General features: G+C 40.2%; 1 protein-coding gene across 1 annotated transcript in view; it reads left to right on the forward strand.

Annotated features, from left to right (window-relative positions):
* Nucleotides 1-1,015: 1,015 nt before the first annotated feature.
* Nucleotides 1,016-19,990, forward strand: part of tmem131 (transmembrane protein 131) — a 44,078-nt gene continuing 25,103 nt past the window's right edge. Inside the window, exons 1-5 of the mRNA XM_050054569.1 lie at nt 1,016-1,334; nt 6,185-6,246; nt 6,717-6,757; nt 11,481-11,549; nt 13,751-13,871. Coding sequence (XP_049910526.1) covers nt 1,163-1,334; nt 6,185-6,246; nt 6,717-6,757; nt 11,481-11,549; nt 13,751-13,871 — 465 coding nt within the window. The 5' untranslated portion in view covers nt 1,016-1,162. The remainder of the gene's footprint in view (nt 1,335-6,184; nt 6,247-6,716; nt 6,758-11,480; nt 11,550-13,750; nt 13,872-19,990) is intronic.

Below are 19,990 nucleotides of genomic sequence, written 5' to 3' on the forward strand. Positions count from 1 at the left end.
AAATAAAATAAAAATAAAATTAGATTAAATTAAATGAATAACATAAACTTTTTTAACAAGTTACTACTCTGTGTTTATTTTAGTATAATGTTGAAAACTTAATAAACATATTGAAAAAATGAATAAAATATATAAAAAATAAAATAAAATTAGATTAGATTAAATTAAATGAATAATGTAAACTTTTTTTAACAAGTTACTATTCTATGTGTTTATTTTTGTATAATATTGAAAACAATAAACAGATTATTGAAAAAAAATGAATAAAGTATATAAAAATAAAATAAAATAACATTAAATAAGATTAGATTAGATTAAATAAAATAAAATTAAATTAGATTAAATTAAATTAATAATGTAAACTTTTTTTGAATGAGTTACTATTCTGTGTGTTTATTTTTGTATAATGTTGAAAACAATAAACAGATTATTGAAATCAATAAAATATATAAAAATAACATTAAATTAAATTAAATTAAATTAGATTAGATTAGATTAGATTAGATTAAATTAAATTAAATAAGATTAAATAAAATTTAATTAAATGAATAATGTAAACTTTTTTTGAATGAGTTACTATTCTTTGTGTTTATTTTTGTATAATGTCGAAAACAATAAACAGATTATTAAAAAAAATGAATAAAATATATAAAAATAAAATAAAATAATATTAAATAAGATTAGATTAGATTAGATTAAATAAAATAAAATTAAATTAGATTAAATTAAATTAATAATGTAAACTTTTTTGAATGAGTTACTATTCTGTGTGTTTATTTTTGTATAATGTTGAAAACAATAAACAGATTATTGAAAAAAATCAATAAAATATATAAAAATAAAATAAAATAACATTAAATTAAATTAAATTAAAGTAAACTAAATCCAATTAAAATAATGATGTTAATGAGTTACTGTGATGTAGAGCCCGTTCACTCCGCTGCAGCAGGCAGCAGCATACACCGCTGTGCGTCAGCCTGTGACGCGTCACCCATGAAGCGGAAGAGGAAGAGTAGAAGAAGAAGAAGAAGCAGCAGCAGAAGAAGAAGAAGAAGAAGAAGAAGAAGAAGAGAGGCCAACGTCCTGTTCAGTAGTTAGCTGCTGCTCAGTTTTTTTCCCCTCACGGCTATGATTGACAGAGTCAGCAGAGGTTTACACGGGCATGTCCGCTCACTCGCTCGGTTGTTATCGTAACAGACAGAACTGCAGCATGGCGAGTCAAGAAAGAGCCCAGAGTTCTCGCCACTCAAACACAAGAACAAGAACACCATGTATCGGATTATTGAGGATGTTATTTATTGCTTTTATTCACACGACGCGGGCCAATAAACAAGGTTTGTAACTTAGCTGGCTACGTCCGCATTAGCTAACTAGCGCTAACTTCCGTAGACATTTCTACGAAGTGTGGGTTGAGGTTACATCAACGGGCCAACTTTAACACAGCTAGCCTGCTGCCTCGCTAACATTAACACCTCTCCAACACCGCTCAACTGTACTTACTTATCTCTGCCATTAACGAAATGTCACTGAGCGCTGGGTCAGGTTGACGGTTGACCTGGCACATAGCGTTAGTTCAGAATGAAAGTGCTACCTTCAGTTAGCTAACTATATGTGGCCTTTAACGTTACAGTAAACGTTAGCTTCGTTTGTAGCTTGTTGTCATGTTGTCATCCCGTCCATATAAGGCTAAGTTAGGCTAACACCAAACATGCAAAATAATACAAGGCAGAGACAGAAGGAGCAGCTTGTTAGCATCATGGCTAGCTCTAATGTTAGCTTGTGTCAGCTACTGAATGATCTTAAATGATTTGAATTAAAAGACAATGTTTTAAGACATTGTTTTAGATTTAATGTCAGAAAGATACTTTATACTACCAGTAATGGACTACACTGATAGCATTAACCTGAGCACCTCTAAAACTGATCTTACCTTCAGTATTATTTATAACAGACTCTGCAGACTTTTACTAGGATGCTCTTTTAAATACCATTGCACAATATTAAACACTCAGGTGGCTCCTTTTAGATACAAGACGTCAGTTCCAGTGGTGTCAGTTTATTGTAAATGCTTTGCCAAAACAAAGTTCTGCTCCTCATATGACAAATTACTCACCAAGACGCTCAGATGAGATCCTCTTTATAGCTCATTTCATATCAAGGGAAGCTGCTAAAAAGCTTTTCTGATTAAATTAAGTTAATTGTAAAGTTTGTCAGCGTTCTGCTTATCTCATCTTAAATTGCCTGTCCCATGTTTATTTATGGATGGACCCTTTATCTTTTGATTGTGCTTAGTCTGAGGTTGTAACTCTCTCCGTTTGCTCTGTTTGTGTTGTGACTTACTGTGTTGTTTGTTTGATTATTTGCTGGATGTTTGTTTTGTCTCAACTGTTCTGTTTCCCATTTGTTTGGTGAGTCTTAGAAATGAGACGATACATCTCAAGGGGTTTACCCGGAGATAATACATCTCTGACAACACTAATGGCAGCATCGCCTCTCTGTCGCTGCGTGGCTGTCTGACACTAGTTCCTCAAACTAGACTCAAGAAAAGGAAATGTTTGAATCTGTCAGGTGACCGTTATTTGTGAACGTGGCTGACAGCGTTTTGATTTTCATGCTGGGTTTGGTTCCAGCTTGCCACTTGATTGGTCACGGGCCAAATGACAGCCGCATGTTATTTATCCAGCGCACTGAAGTGTCCAGCTGTCAGATCCACTGATCATGTCAGGTCACAGTGATAAGTCTGCTGGTTGTGAGTGGACAGCTGCAGTCCACATCCAAGATAAGCTGTGCCAACTCTGAAACGTGTCTGGTGCCTATAAATTGTTTACATTGGGTCCATGCACTTGCAACACAATCTGAGCATTTATCCAACAAGAAATGTACTTGAGCGATAAAGGAGGTTATTTGGCAAATGTTGTGAGGTCACTTTGCAAGTTTAGGAGATAGAGTCAGTGTTAACAAGATCACTGCTAGTTGTGCTTCACTATTTAAACTATCAGTACAGATTTCCACAGGCACATGGCAGGGGAAATGATGTGATTTATGAGAAAAACGGATCCTGCTTACTTTTAGCTTGACAATCACCAAGAAACCCACGGTTGCACTTGGCCTTAAGCCCACTGCTACTGGATGTTTTAGGCAGAATAGCACCAGTGAGAATTTTTGTTGAGGACAGTTTGGATATTGTCCTATTTGTTGTTTTGATTGTGGTTTTCTAAACCATATGCCAAATAACATGAGATGTAGTGGTTCAAAGTGATTAAAAATACTAAGTTTCACTTTGTGTAGACAGTCAGGGTTCTGGTAATCCTGTGTAACTTTCACTATTGCCTTCCCTTGTTTAGTCCTGCATGTTCCACTGAGGTACAGTTGGAAAAGTTATTTCTTTCCACCATATTCTTACCAAAATAGTTGACTTGAAGTTGGAAACATTCATTCCAACTCTGACCAGATGCTCACACATGGCAGAATAGCTTTAATGGCGTGTGGTGTAGTATTCGTGTAATGTCAGTGGTGGTATCTAAAACAGAAATGAAACTGTGAGTTGTTGCATGGGGTGATCAGATCACCCGGCTCTGCTGATGCATTTTGATGTAACGTGATTCTTGACCAGCTCGAATTAAAACTACAGTTGATCACTTTTATAAAAAATAACTTCTTTCATATTTGCTGAAATGGTCTCTATAGTCACACAGCACTTAATGAGACAAATCTGTGGAGAGAAAAAAACCTATTCCTCTGCCTACTCTGTTGCCTTGTGGCATATCTAAGAGCGGAGGAGTCTCACATGCAGCTGTCAATCATGTCAACCACCGCTTGTTAACTGCGGTCAAGCTAGGCAGCACTGATCAAATATGAATCAAGATTTTGTTTGTTACTGCATCGCCTATTTCTCACCTCAGATGTTGGATACAGTTAAACGGGAGTACCAAGCACTGCCCACCAGACCAGACTACTTTCTCATTTTCCAGCTAAACAGTCACAAAGATATGTTTCTGAAAACACTGGAGGTGAGAAACAGAATCTTGATTCATATTTGATCAGTGCTGACTAGTTTGACGGTTTGATCATAGTTCATGGGGCAGTTGACATGATTAACACCTGCATTAGACACTCCTCTGCTCTGACTGGTTGTTGCTGACTGCACTGCGATCTGGTTCTAGCAAATGCCATGAGAAGCAGTCAGAGGGGGGAGTAGGGATATGAATTTTTGACTATGTGTCTCATGTTTTTCTCTGACAATATTTTTACCGTTTTAGCAAATATGACACAAAGTTACTTTCATAAAAGTTAGCAACTGTAGCTTTAAAGCTGTAGTTAGTAACTTTTACTGCCTCCTCTTTGTACTTCTAATAGCATTTGCAAGAATCCATTGCACTTGAATGGAAGCAATCATTCAGAGCCGAGGAGTCTCGAACGCAGCTGTCTATCACTGCTCATGAACTGTGGTCAAACTGTCAAACTCGGCACAGCTGATCGAGTATGAATCAAGATTCTTTAACCGCATTCCTTATTTCCCACCTCAGATTTTTTATAAACATATCTTAGGACGCATTCGCACTGCCGCTATTTGGTCTGCTTTAAACGAACCCCTGTCCGCTTCCACGGATAGTTCGGTAAGTTTGGAGTAGTGTGAACGCTCATTTGAACTCTGGTGCGGACCAAACAAGCGAACCCTGGTCCTCTTGAAAACTGGGGACCTTGTTTCACTTGCAAGTGAACCCTGGTTTGGTTCGCTTACAGTGGGAAATGCACACGGACTATCTAGCGGACCAAAGAAGGGAAGTGAACCAAAGAGAGGAAGTGATGTAGAGCGCAGTGCATTTTGGTGTTTGGTGTTTTTGTGGTGACCAAGCCGGCCGTTTTTTCGGTCCTGGCCAATCGATGAGCCGGGTTTTCTTCTTCCTCATGCTTTTTTTCTTCCTCGTCAGTGGTCGTTTTGGGCAATACCGCCCGCAAACGAGCAGCTGTCGGAACGGCGTGACATTGCCCAGGTGGTTTGGTCCACTTTAAAAAGTGCAGTGTGAAAGTGAACTGAACCAAATGAAGGTGTGAAATTTTTTCGGCATTCCCCGCCCAATCGAACCGAGTCCCCCGGGCTATCCTGGTGTAAATGCGCCCTTAGTGTACTGTTTAGCTGTAAAATGAGCATGTTTGTGTCACGACCGCCATGTTGAAAACAATCAAGCGAAAACAAAGCATTACCAAACACTGCCCACCAGCCGGTGCAAACTTTCTTATTTTACATTTGAGGTGAGGTGATCGGCACTCCTTGGCTCTGATTGGTTGTTTTCCAACAGCTATGTTCGATTCTGGCAAATGCCATTAGAAACACTACCTAGAGGAAGAGGAACATGATTTTTTTTTTCACAGAAGGGAAGGCGAAGGAACAGAATTAAGTTACCATATGTAGCTTTAATGCAATGCAACAGTTTAATTATCCAACATAAGGGCAGGTTTCTATGCTGAAAGTGTGTTGTGAACATGACCCGCAGAGGCTGATCTTGTTGTGTGATCTCGGTGGCGTCAGGTGCAAAGCTTCTCATTAAAATGAAAGCGTAATAAATGCTGAGCATGGAGTTGAATTTTAGGCTCTCCAAGCGTGTAGATTTATACTTGGAGAGGGTCATATGACAGCCAGTGCAAGATACATGCGTGCCTAAAAAAACCTGTTGATAATAGTGTGATAACTAAAGATTTACTACCCTTTTAACACACTACTCAAGAATATGAGGGTGTGCTTCTGTTGCAGAAAGAAATGCATGATGGACGAGTATGTAATGTGTTCATAGATGAAATCTTTCTTCTCGGTACAACCCAGGCGCCAAACTTCACCAAACAGACTGTGAACATAGATCTCAAGCCTGATCTTTCTCTTGTCTCCCGTCTGCTGTGAAAGTACAAGAGATTAAAGTTCACGCAGGGAGTTATCTTAACTAGTAATAAAACTTTGCAGTACAGGAAGCTATAATGACCGCTAACTGCTGAGGAGATTTGGGAGGAGGAGCTGCGAGCAGAACGCTATTTTTAGATATGTCAAATTCTGCTATAGTTTCACCTTCCAGTGTTCCTTCCAGTAATTCATGAGGGTTAAATATTAAAAACTCTGCTGTTGTTAGAGACACAGTGTTCAGTGTGGTGATAATACTTATAATGTCTTCCTGTTTTTTTGTTTTTTTTACAGCATTCATTCAGTCAGACACAATTCTAGAAGTTTTACATTTTGGTGAGGGAAGCCTTTTACAGGTAAGTGCTGTTACTTTCTTTTCCTCTTTGAAATTGAACCGTTACTCACCACAGAAGCAGAAACAGTCACACCATTATAGGGCATGAAAAGACAGGAAAAATAAGGCCATTTACTTGGTTCACTGGTGATCTCTGAACGTAGTGGTCCTTTTTTTTGAAGAGAAAAAACGTTGGCACACAATAATTTTATCAATCATTAACAGTAGTTGGGGAAGTAACGAATAAAAAAAGGATCCATGTTGAATTTTAGTGAAATACAGTTCAGCACGATAACATCAGCAAACTCTTCTGTGCTAATTTCCTCTATAAATTATAATCATTCAATGTTGTTTAACTCAATATTTCACTCACCTGCAGTGGTTTTATGACTCCCCAGGGTGGCCCGCCCCACAGTTTGAGAACCACTGTCCTAATGTAATAATGAGTTAAAACACATGTAGATAATTGCTCATGTCTCTGTTCTTTTGCAGGCAGATTCTGACATTGATTTTAGTTTATATCACCAACAAAGGTATGTTTTTATGTTTTGCTTCAGAAATATCCTTCTCTCTTTTGCTGCAAGTACTTCATGCATGTTTATGTAGTTGAGTGTCATTATTTGAGTGTAGGTGTAGTCAGGTATGCAAGTGCTGTTGTTACCTGGATTGCATACTTATGCTAGTGTTGCTGGAAGGGGAATGAGGTCTTGAACTGAACTGACACAACACAACACAACAGCACACCTAAAGTGGAAATGGAAACGTTTTCTTTTCCGTGACACCAATGACACCATCTGTATTTAAGGTTTGTTTATATTAACACAAGATACAGTGGCGCGGGACTCCGTTGATCGCATGCTCGTAAGCATGCATAGAGGTGTTCATGCTCGACGCGTTGTTTGTTGTGATATACTCTGAAATGTCAGGGGTGTACAAACAAAATATTCTGTCGATAAGCAAGAAGTTGATAAGTTTTATGAGAAGAATGTTACTGGAGAAGTAGGCTGCCTGGCAAGAGAAGTAAACACCAACGTAAAAGCCTCTTCTTTCCCCAGTGTGGTGGCGATTTCTTTCCAATAATTTACCTCTACCATCCCTGTGGTCTCATTATTAAGAGTCGTCAATAGAGATCATTGTACAGGCAAACTTGCTCAGCGAGTCTTCCCTCAAAGACATCCCCGTTGAATTGACAAGCCCAGCGCACTCAGTTGGCGCCAATTTCAAAAATTCAGAGGTGTGTGACCAGGTGTGACAACTCTCAGAACCTTCATGGCCAACGAGCAGGCACTGATTTAGTCATTTCTGACATGCAAAACTCACGCCAGGGACTCAACGGCAAGTACGGACCACACTTTAGATTTAGATTAAGCTTTGCTTTCACTAGACGTTTCTGTCTGATGCTGGTTACGATCTCTGGGGAATGAAGGCTTGAATTATGGCGCAAAGGAAATGCATCAAACAGGAAGAAGATGACACTTTTCCCCCCAGTAGCTAATGGTAGCTATCTTTAGTTACCAGAAAGTATCAGTGTAAGTTCTTTGCAGTTACTATCACCTGTAGCGGAAATGGTTGACTGCGAAACAACCAAAGTAACTGTGGGATGCATTATCAGTCACTGTGGTCGTGTTAACAAGCATGTACAAAGAGTTGTTTTGGTCGAGGCTAACAAACCTGGGTCTGCATTTTTTTTGTTTGCATCTGCCTGGCCGCAAAGTATCAGTTAACAACCATATATGAAAAGCTTGAGCACCATACTCACAAGATAACGTGAAGCCACATTAACATGTTTGGTTGATAGCATGAAATCAGGATCCAGTTAAGGATGTGGTTTATTGCCAAGTTGGTTTACTAAAACTAAAATGAATGTGCAGTGCCTTTTATAGAAGTGGTAGTTTGTGCATAAATGTGCAAAACTAACAAAGGTGCAGAGTATGAAGAATGAATATATAAAAATAATGTCCATAGCACAGAGACGTACAGATATGTGCTGATGTTAAATCATTTAGAGAAAGCAAGATGCAAAGATCTGTTTCCCCTGAGATCATACCCATACAACCCCCTCGGCTCTCTGAAACGTGCTGGTTGTGACACGAGTCGTCAGGGAAACTGTTCAGTCTGTGTCACCTGTTGCTCCACCAGACCACAGTGTGCCTCTGTACTGCCACAGCGACTTGGAAGAGTTGAGATCTGGCAGGGCAGACCGCAGAGACAGCCAATATGAGTTTGACAGTTTGTACCCACACTGACAGGGCAGAGCGGAGCAGAGCAGACAGGCAGATGGGTGTGTGTTTTTATTACTTCAACCAACGGAGCGCCACTTCTGCTACTGACAGGCGTCCCTGGTTAGGTCACATTGCCTGTTAGTCGAGGATCGCTCAAATGCCTCGAGACAAACATGACTGAGTGAGAGTGAGAACTATAGAAGCTTTCTAAGAACCGTACAAAGTTCACTGAAATGCTCAGATACTGCACAGATTTTGCAGTGTGTGTCTTAAATGTTTGACCTGCTGGAAAGGGCTACGTGGCTCTGTGTCCAACAGGTAGAACTGCCTGAACAAGTACGCACTGTTTTTGAGGCAGGAAACATGTACAGCACAGTTGACTTATTAACATCATGACGTTCACATATAATCAATACTCTGTCCTTAATTGTCCCTACACGTGTGTTGTGTCTCAGTTCAGCGTACAACAGCAGGCCTTTACTGTTTGTACAGTATGTTCTAATCCATAAAAGGGTTATCTCCCACAGGCATAGCATGACCGCTCCCTAGAGTTAGGGGGGAGGAGGGTATTTTACTGTTTGACTGTGTTGTTTCAGGTTTTTCAAATGTTCAACTTCCCCTTTTCCTCACTGTGTGTGTGTAGTGTTTGGGAACTGTTGGGTGTAAATTACAATCTCTTCTTTATATTCAGTGTGCTCCTCTCACTCTTCTGTACAGACAGTTGTCAACATGGTAGTCACCACCACAGGAATTTATTTTCACTGTCACTATGTTTTCTTTTAATGCACTGGTATTAAGGTTAGCCTGACACTGGGCATATGCCGAGCTGAGGCCAAGAGGCACAGCCCTCCTCATGATCTCCCCGGCTCCTCCAATTACACCCTGACATTCAACACATTAGCTCTGAAGCGCCGAGCGAAAGGCCGCGCAGAATTCACAGCCAGGATCCATCCGAATCCTTAATCCCGCAAGAATTTTGTCAGCCGTTGTTCTGTTAACGGGAGAAGCGAGGACAGGCTGCAGATGACAGATTATCCAGGAGGAACAGTGCATGGCCGGGGCTCTGTCTGGATTACTGTGCGCCTCAGGGGATGGAAATCCATCCCGTCTCCTGTGAGCTCTGCTATTGGAGCACGCTGCTGCAGCCATTGTCTGCTCCCATACTCATAGGCCTGGTAGTAAATAGGTGAAATTGATCTCCGGTTAATTGTCTGACTCCAGGGTGATATTAGCGCAATTGCATGTGAGTGGTGTGTTAGTGGATGGCATTAGGTACCACCACATCCATTCTGGTGCGAATACCACAGTGAGAGTATGAAAGATTTCAGCTATAGTGTTTCTTTGCAGGTAATTTTTTTCTTGGCCATCTTAAAGGGACAGTTCACACCAAAATCCAAAATACATACGTTCCAGATTGTGTTGGTGTGAGTGTTGTAGATACCAGTTGTAGAGATGTCTGCCTTCTCTCCAACGTAGTGGGACTAGATGACACTCAGCTTGTGGTGCTCCAAGTGCCAAAAATTACATTTGAAAAACTCCACAGCAGTGTCTCTTTCCAGAAACAATGACCCTGTTACTATAGATAATCCACAGACCTTGTTGTGAGCAGTTTAATGCAGGAACTATTTTCTGTCTACCGAGCTGCACAACTGCGCAGAAGGAAGAGTGCATCTAGTGCTAGCTCACCGAGCATCACTGAGCTAGCTCACGTTAACCTCAGCTGAGGAGGACGCCATTAATGTTTACATCTCGCACAAGCCTCTTGTCCAAGAGTGGATGCACGCTTCCTTTTGCATGGTCATACCGTGGATGTATAAAGTGAATTGGACCTTCCAATCATTCCTATGAAGTTGCTCAATGGTGCTTGAAGCCAAAATAGCTCAATGTCTGTGGTATGATATTACCCGGATCCTCTGCGTGTTTGGGCCCATTGAGTACGCACATCAGAGACTTTTTGCAGCCAAGAGGCAAACTTCCGGTTTAGCCTTCTGCTAACTTGTGGAAAAGTTGTTTCAATTGTGCGGCTTTTCTAGACCAGGTGGATCAAATCCTGATAGTGAAATGAGTCATTTCACAGGAGTTGTGACACTTACTTAAAAGAAGTCTTCTTCACTATATAAGTCTATGGCAAAAGTTCTTATCAGGCCAATGGTGTCATGTGACAGATGCAGAAGTTGTAATTCTTCGTTTGGCCAATATATAAAAGTGGCTTCAAAGCCCTGCACTGTTCCTGGAGGCTTGACAGATACAGTTGGCACAGGTATAGCAAGGAAATATTTCCTATGTAAAACAGCTCACAACAAGGTTTGTGGATGATTGAACAACTAGGTCATGATTTCTGGAAAGAGACACTGCTGTTGAGTTTTTCAAATGCATTTTTTTGAGCAGCACAAACCAAGTGCCACAACTGCTTCATATTCTTGGTAAACAGAGCATGTGACACTCAGGTGTTTGCTTTTCAGCCATCAAATCACATAAAGCTCGGTTATGTGCCACGCCCGCATCACTGATGAACTTCTCTCCCTCTCTGTGAGATTTACATAGAGGCTCTCATTACACGCATTCTGTTGTATATTACAAAGAGGAGTTGCTTCTCTGCAGGGACGGCCATATCTATTGTTAAGTTACACCTGTTGTGGAACAGGTTTGGTGAGTTATGAGTGTGTCCTCATCCAGGCGGTTGCAGCCAATGCTCAAAAGTAGTCGACTTTGTTTGAGAGAAACACCCATACGCTGAAGGCTACAAGGAGAGATACGTGTTTGTTTTTTTGGTTTGGTTTTCTTGTCCGGTTGATTTATTTTTTGTATCTATGGATTTTCATGGAAATTTTACATATGGAAATATTGTGCCCTATATGGGAGTGGTCCCATGGCCATCTTAATGCTTTGTTAAAAGAGCCTGGGCACAGACTGCGGTGTCTGTGCTTGTGTGTTGAGCCTCTCATTTGTTTGAAATGCACATAAACATGGATACTGTTTTTCCTGTCCTGCTGTTGCTGCTGTTGCTGCTGTCACATCTTGATGTCTCTCACAGCACGTCCCCGCACCGTGGGAACTGCCGCCCTATACGATTTGAACCTCCAATGTTGGATTTTCATGAACAGTGAGTCTTTAACATTTTTCTCCAGTATTTAATTATATATTTCTTTGTATAATCTGTGTTTGCTAAGTTGCTTTTTTGACATGAAAAAACTCATCAACTCGAAATATTAGATCAGAAACAATCTGATAAATTACAAAACATTTTCAAAACCAAATGCATAGTTTACAGACTGCTGCTTCTACAGTTTGTCCTATAACTCTTCATAATGTCTCAGCACACCATTTGAGTTACTCCGAGGTGTGTAGCTTCTGCCTGTCAACAGTGTATGCATCACCGAATAAGCATTTGACTCCAACAAATAGCTTCACCTGCGGTAGGCTTAATAGATCACATTCCACTCTGACAGAGGGTGCACACCCATGTAGCGTGACCCAGCTTCAAGCGTAGCCTACCCGAACAGGGTGCAGAGTGCAAACGATTGAGCAGCTCTCAGAGGAGCGGAGTACCCTTACATTAACTCACAGTGAGAGACCCAGCTATCTCAGCCTGCCCTCCCCTATCCTACTTCCTCAATAAACAATTCACTTATCAGCCGTGAATGTTTTGAGGGCATGAAAATGAAACCTTGAGAAATTGTCACCCTGTCTCTAATACACTGGAAAGGAAGGCAGGGTTGGATTAGAGGTCTTAAATAAATCAGCCCATAGAGGCTCAACTCTATATGCACTTCATTTATGATATTAAGATGATGGACATGTTTACGTATGTCTTAATTATGTTGGAGGAACCAGACATGCGTCGTTATCCACCTTGTTTAAAGGACAATACAGGTGACTTTTCAGGTTTAATCAGATGGCCTAGAAACAATCCATCACCATGAACATGTCATGGCTTTTGTCCTTGAGCCAAAGTTACTTCGTCATTGCATGATTTTGTATTTTTGAGAAGGGAGATTCAAAAACTTTCAAGTCCCTACAAGTTGATTTTTATGCCTTATTGAAATAAAAAACCACAGGCTGCCTGGAAGGTAGGAATCAAAAAGTATATGACGTGTGTGGGATGCTGCTTAGCAGTAATGTAAAGTGCAACATATACCTTAGATGGGTTGTAACATGCAGAACTACTTGTACGGGCCTTTACAGTAAATTAGTAATTCGGGTATGGTAACCCAGAGGAATGTCAAATATCCAAGGGAGGTTACATCGGAGTGTCTGTTCATATGTTCGGTGTTTCCCCTATATGGATTTAGCAGTGCCAGAAATAGTTTGAAGGCCGATCAGACGACAGAAAAAACATTTCTCTACACACATCACTAAAATAGCTTCACCAGTTCTGACAAACTGTAGCTCACACTGCACACTCGCTGTTACATTCATGGTTTACTGCTAGCCTGATGTCCAGCTTACCTGCCTGTCCCGACTGCAGACACACCGTCACTCTCTCCTCCCTTGCCGTACATACAGCACTCAATGTATCTGTTGAGGCTGTGATACACGCCGCTGTTTTCTGACAGTGTTTACATTCAGCTTTGTTTGGTCCTGTATTGTGCCCAAACAACCTACATGACATCTATTTGTATCCCAGCTCTTTCTCATCTGCGTTTCTCCAGAATTTGAATCTGTGTTTTAACAGTCAATTGTTTTTCTACAAGCAGTGTAAGAGTCACAGTTTTGATTGAAACACTAGAAGGCAGCAGCAAGTGCGACTTTAACAGCATATGGGGTATCTATGAGAAGTGGCATCCACAAATGTGTATATGTATGTGTCTGGAGCCCTTCTCTTGTTAGCGGGTGCTAACAAAACCCGCTAAAACCCGGATTCTTCTAACATCTGGGAAAGGTTAAATCAGCATTCACACCTGAGTCAAATGACTCTGCGGTAGTCACAGGCATTTATCGGCTCCGGCTCTGATCTGCATTTATGGAAACATCTGGGTGAGGATGCTAATTTTAGCCCTTTTACTGGTGAGATGCAGTGATACCGTCTGTCTCAACACTTTAGTATTGATCTACATTAGTCTGCACAATTGTCTGAAAGAAAGACTAAATAAGTATGATGGTTACTTCTTTTTATATATCTGGTTTTGATTTGATGGCAATTGCAAAGGAGTCTATTGCCTTTTTTAGCGGGTTTCCTGTGTTGAAAAAACATGTACACGTGCTAATTTCAGTGGAAAAGGAGTAGGAGTATCCTCTAGCAGTGCAAAATAAGTGCATTGTTGCTAACTTGCTCTGACAAATGCTTCTTTTCTTTGTTTTCAGGCCCGTTGGAATGCCAAAAATGGAGAAAGTTTATTTACATAATCCTAGCTCAGAAGAAATTAGTTTGATATCAATATCAGCAACAACAGCACATTTTCACGCATCCTTTTTCCAGAATAGGGTAAGTACTTACTCACTCAGAAACATAACATTGATTTATTTTTTTTGTCACAACAAATCTAATACTTTGAAAATGCAGATTATTCTGTTGTTATATAAAAAAGCAGTTCCCTTCGTCTTAAGTCATGTGGCGTGTGTTGATGTCACCCTGTTATTTGATAATCATGCTTCATGTAGCATTTTTTTCAGTGTGATAACTTGGCTTGATTATTGTAAACAAGGGACTAATCAGAAAACACAGTGTACTGAATCCTCCTGTCTCTTACGTGGCATTTGCTTTGTGTCTTTCTTTCTTTTTTTAACTGAAGTAGTCAGGGCCCTTCTTCAAACACCAACAGCAGAAGTGTAAACAGCAGCATATAGACACTGATGATAAAGTGGGAAGTCCCCATGCAAATCATGAGTCATTAGAACATGTGACCACACCAAAGAAATGAAAGGCAGCGCATAGAGACAGTCCCAACACACAAACACACAGTAAACCAGACTAGGACTAGACACAGTTATTAAACATGACACACACTCTTCATTGGCATTTATTAGAAGACACTGCAAAAGTCATTTGAACCCACAGGATGCAGTGTCCCAAGAGGATGGGTCCAAAATAACTGACATTGACGTAAAGGGCCTGTTTACCTCATGCGGCTTCTTCCTGTTTTTATTTATTCCACCTCCGGTTTTATCTTTTAACCTCCAGTTGACATTGACAGCTCCAGTATGTACGAGTAAAAGATTCTTATCAATTCACATAACCTACTGTATGGTTCTCAAAGTTGGAAACACATGGCCACATTTATGAGGACACCACCGCTTATACATTGGATTAAATAATATGACCTCTGGGGCGACCTCTAGCTCACCCAGCACAGCGTGTGCCCCATCTAGATGTAGGCTGAGTCCTTGTTAGTGGTCAGGGTTCGAATATGACCTGTGACCCTGTTCTGTGTGTTACTGTGCGTGCTGCTTTATAATAAAAGGGCAGTAAAAAGCGCCCCAAAAATCTAAAAAATATGATCTTTAGCACTAAGTTAAGTTCAGTGTTTGCTTACGACCAATCTCAGAACCCATCAGATGTTGGTCGGACAATGTTTTAGCCTCTGGGGCAACGGCTGATTTTTCAGGGGTTGCGATGTAGCCGGTGTAGCTTCTTCTTCTGTGTGCTGATCATTGTTTACAGTCAGATTGTCAACTTTTTGTAGATGTTTTAGGTCCAGACGACATTTAGGTAAATCTTTATAAACAGATATTTGCATATAAATGGAGATAATTTAAAAACACTTAAAAAAAACCCAACTAAATTCTTGTCAGATGGTTTACGAGATTTTGATTTGGCCTACGCGTCCCGCCTCTTTTGCTCTACACACAGACTGTTTACCAAGTGAATCACAAGTTAAATAATGTTACGATTTTATGCTGATTCTTTGGATAATGACATGATATTTGCAGAGACTGTCACAGTACAGTTTTGATTAAGATCAGGTGCTTGTGATCGATATAAGAGGATATCGATTAATATCTTCATTGTCTTTTTCTTGGCTGTGTGCCATTTTTTCCTTGGCGCTAGGCTGCTAGCACTGTTTGAATGTTTAGGAAGGAGGCACACTTGGACAGAAATGGTAATACAGACTTGCTGAGGTGAATCTTAAAGATGACGATATGTATCAGTGTTTTGACTTTGCATCAGTGCTGTTTGATTGTTGATCATTGAATTGATGCATTGATCCAGATCAATATATTGTTACATCCCTACTGTTTTAGTGCAGACATTTAAAACTAGCTCAAACATGATTAGTCAGTGCTACAACAACACAATCCTTTAGATACCAAAATCTTGTTCCTGTTGCCGACAGATTCTGCATTCATAGGTGCCAATCACACAGAAAGCATTTTGCACCACCCCATCACCTACTTACCCTAACCTTCCCATGTAATAAATTTACCATTTAATTTTTTTTTTCACAGTTACTAGTAGTTCTAAAATGTTGAGGCAGAGGGTACTTGCTGTAGCTCTGGTTGAGGGTGAGAGGCTGTCAGCAAATAGTTTGTAGGGCACAGGGAAACAGAGATCTGAGTGGGTACATGAGACCCTAAAAAAGAGGGTGGATCATGGGGAGTACCACCAGTTGGTCCAGGAGCTTCTCCTCAGTGATGGCTGTTTCATGTACTGCACTTATATGCTTCCAAGCCTGTTGATAACTGCAGTTTGTAGTCATATAGCTCTGGGTATCCAGATCTGTGTGGGTACATGAGACCCTATAAAAAGAGGGTGGATCATGGGGAGTACCACTAGTTGGTCCAGGAGCTTCTCCTCAGTGTTTCAAGTACTGCACTTAAATGCTTCCATGCCTGCTGATAACTGCGGTTTATAAAGTCATATAGCTCTTTGTATCCAGCAACCGCTACCACCATTTTCTCTCAAATCATCTGATTAGACAATGGGAAGAAAGTGGAGATGATGTGGTGCACTTTTCCACTCTGCACATAAGTTTAATTCCCCTTAAAAACAATTACAAAAAGCCATAGGCAGATATCTCTTTGTCATACAACCAGCTGAACTAGCTCTGTGCTGCAGCAGCTATTTCTATGATGAAAATGGTCTGAACAGCTCTGATCTAACTTATCAGAACAAAATAGAATAATAAGCTTGTTATCAATAATCACTCCACGTCATGGAAAACTGGACTGTGCAGTGTAAGAGTGCAGCTAAACAAATGAGTCTCCACAGTGAAAATATCACGTTAACACACTCACACAGCTTCTGCCATGATGTCATATTATTACAAACAAATATATTACCATCTGACCAGTCACCATGACTGGTATGACAGAAAGCTGACCAAGTGATCCCAGAGCTGTGCACGGGAACTGATCTTATCAGCACTGCTACATAAATAGCTGTCGATGTTTGTCAGACTGCTGTTCAAGAAAGTCTTAAGTTCAAAGTTCAGCTTTAGCAGCCCTTCACTTTGTAGGTTACAGAGCTGGTCAGATATTTGATAAAGTCTAGATGCAAAGTGATCACAGGCAGCAGATGTCTATCTACACAACACACACGCCACTTTCAGAAGTTAAAAGACAAAATAGCGGCTTTGGGCACGCATTAGATCAACAGGATAATGACCTTGATTTAATTGTTGTTAGCAGCACTGTGATGCTTTTCCAATATATGTTTTTCATCAGAACGTATTAGCAAATATATCATGTCGTCTGCGCTGCATGTAAAGGCTGCTCTGACGGGAAAGAACTGTTCTATCACTCTGTTTCTGCACACATGATTTACTTACTTAAGATCACAGAGTAGTTTAGGTCAATGTATAGCCCTAAGACGTTGATTATGTAAGATATGTCAAGAGGAGGATGTTTGTTTGTGTTTTTGTCCAAGTGGTAATAGTTATGTCTCTGTAGGGCAGTAATCTGTATATCAGTGGTGAAAAATGAACTCAGCCTCAGGACACGACAGTCTAGTTTACAGAGACATTCAGGAGGAAGGAATTCAGTGCTGGTTTGAAGATAACAACCTGAGGCCTATCGTCCTCTGTCATGAGATATGTTTGTATAAAGGCTTTCTACATTACGGTAGATAAAATCACATCTCCAGGGAGATTCTCCATTTCACAGATTTTATTTTTATTAATGACGTCATCAGGTTTTATCAGTTGAGTTCAAAGGGAAGATTTTGGATCTATAGCTTTGTGTGGTAGTTTATTTGAAACGTCACGTCTCTATGAATTATTGGCAACTTTAGGAGCAGGGATTACAGGTTGTTTGCAGTTTAGAGAGCTGATATGCGTTAATATTTGGTTCTGCAAGCACTCAGACTACCCACTCCTCTTGCTCAAAGGCATAGAGCTAATTTATCATCCTAAAAACCTGATGGGAAAGCATACTGTGTGTGAAAGCTTTATTTTGGACCCATCCTCTTGAGACATGCCATGCTTTGATTTAACATGGATGTGTTTTTCTTAAATAAATGCCAAATACATGTTCACTTTATTAGCTGCATGGAACCAATGCATACCTTTGAATCTATTTCTGATTATTTCGCCGAGCGTCATTTTCCACCAACATTCTTCTTTGCACTCAGGCCCATATATAGTTGGAGAGAGAACAATCCCCAGAGATCTCTGCTGTGGTCACATGTTCCAGTGGCACACGTGTTACACATCAGACCAAGTGACTGTCAGCGTTTTTAGGTGTATCCCAACTTCATGATATTTATCAATACTTTTAAGTGTAATTTTCTTATGCAGTATAGTTTTATGTGCAACAAATGAATGTGTTAAACAGTTGGAGCACAGCTGCCACAGAAGAGATTGGGAACTTAAAGCAAAATGTTATTCCAAAGATATAATACTTCTTCCTCCTAAGATGTTCCCAGAGTTGTCTCTTTCTCCTTTTATTAGTTTCCAGCTATGTGTCACTTCTCTATTTCCTGTGTGCATTTTAAACCCTCTTCACACGGGGCTAGTATTACCTGAAGGCCTGTAGTAATTTGAAATAATTGCAGAGGTGGTCTCTCTGTGATCTTAATCCCGTGTGAATCTGCTGTGTAGTAAAGAAATTCTACTGCAAGTTACCATATTTCACCTAATACAGACATCATGCGAATCAGCATGTTGGTGATGTGGGGTTGCATTTAGGTTTTTGTTTCCTTCACACCTCTTTGCCAGTTGACAATCGCGGAAGCTGTTGTAGGGATTATTTTGTGGTGCAGGAGGCTCATCTTGCTACACAACATGGAGTCCCATTTGCAGAAAAAGCGAGCTCAAATCAAATCTGAAAAGATGAAATGGATGATGAGACAGTGTGTGGTAGAATCAGCTCAGTGTGAAAAGAAGAACTGCGTTTTACCTTGGAATGAACCATTTATATTTACATACGGAGCAGGTTCCCTTTTCACAGAGTTCGCCTTGTTGTTTCTATAGTAGCCCTGAACAGACTGACCAAACACTGCTCTTGATAGGGCCATTTGCATTTTGCCTAGGCCACCATAATTCCTCTATATGCTCGGCACATGGGAGAGGTTTCAGTTGGTTGCAATCTGCCACTAAGTCCTACACACTGGACCTTTAACCCACATTAAAAAAACAAGGGAAAAAAGGAGGTTAACACTGCACATCACTGTTGGTAATGCAGGAAATAATGTCAGTAAATCCCAGTAAAATACAACCTTTGCTTATCCTGTGCGAATGTGCTGCACAAAACACAGACTGAGGGTATTTTCTAAATCACACAAGGTCCCCAGGTAATAATCCTGTGCAAATAGGGCTTTAATTATAGTTAAAAATCTCCTAAAAATGACACATGAGTAGATCATCAATCAGAGGTGAAGCATGTGCAGTAGAGCACAGAACTCTGTGTACTAAAGATGCAAACACAAGATTATCTGTTATCTCTGTCAAGGAAACTAAACATAGATTGAAGAAGGTTTAGTGCATTAATAACAGCAGAGGTTTAAACAGTATTTCTGTTTTTTTATTTTTGTTCTGCAGCACTGTCATTATCATGGAAAGAACGACAGCCAGTTTAATTATATTTCATTTTAACCCGAAAAACATGCGGAGGAAGAGGAAGTAGATTGTTCTAAGTGTGTATAAATGCAGGATATATATGTTCACTTGTGAAACCAAACCCATGCCCCTGGGATGTTGATGAAAATGGCACAGCTTATATATAGTTTCCTGCTTGAAGAGGTTTCCTGACTGAAAAAACTTTCCTTGATAAATGAATAATGCACAGGTTAGAGTGTATGTTTCCTATTAGGCTTTATCTTTTTGCTCCTGCACTTCCACCAAGCCTTTAGCTGATGGGCAGTAAATTTCTCACGCCGAAGTGGCTGTTAAAAATGTTTTTAAAATCCCTCTGCCCTTTGACTCCCTCCACTATCTGCATTTTGAGACTCTCTAAACGTTCTGAAGCAGAGAAGATGACACAAGAAGATCTGTTCTGTTACATTCGTGCACAACATGATGTTTCAGTTTGTACGAATCAACAAGATACTCTTTCGGTCTGCAGATGTTCATGTTCGTGTAAACTAACAGGAAGGGATTCAGGGGACTCTGAGTCAAAACTCCACTCAACATTCACCACTTGCAAAAACAGTCACCACCAAAATGCTAA

The sequence above is a fragment of the Epinephelus moara genome, chromosome 10 (assembly GCF_006386435.1).
Source record: "Epinephelus moara isolate mb chromosome 10, YSFRI_EMoa_1.0, whole genome shotgun sequence".
In the NCBI taxonomy this organism is placed as follows: Eukaryota; Metazoa; Chordata; class Actinopteri; order Perciformes; family Serranidae; genus Epinephelus; species Epinephelus moara.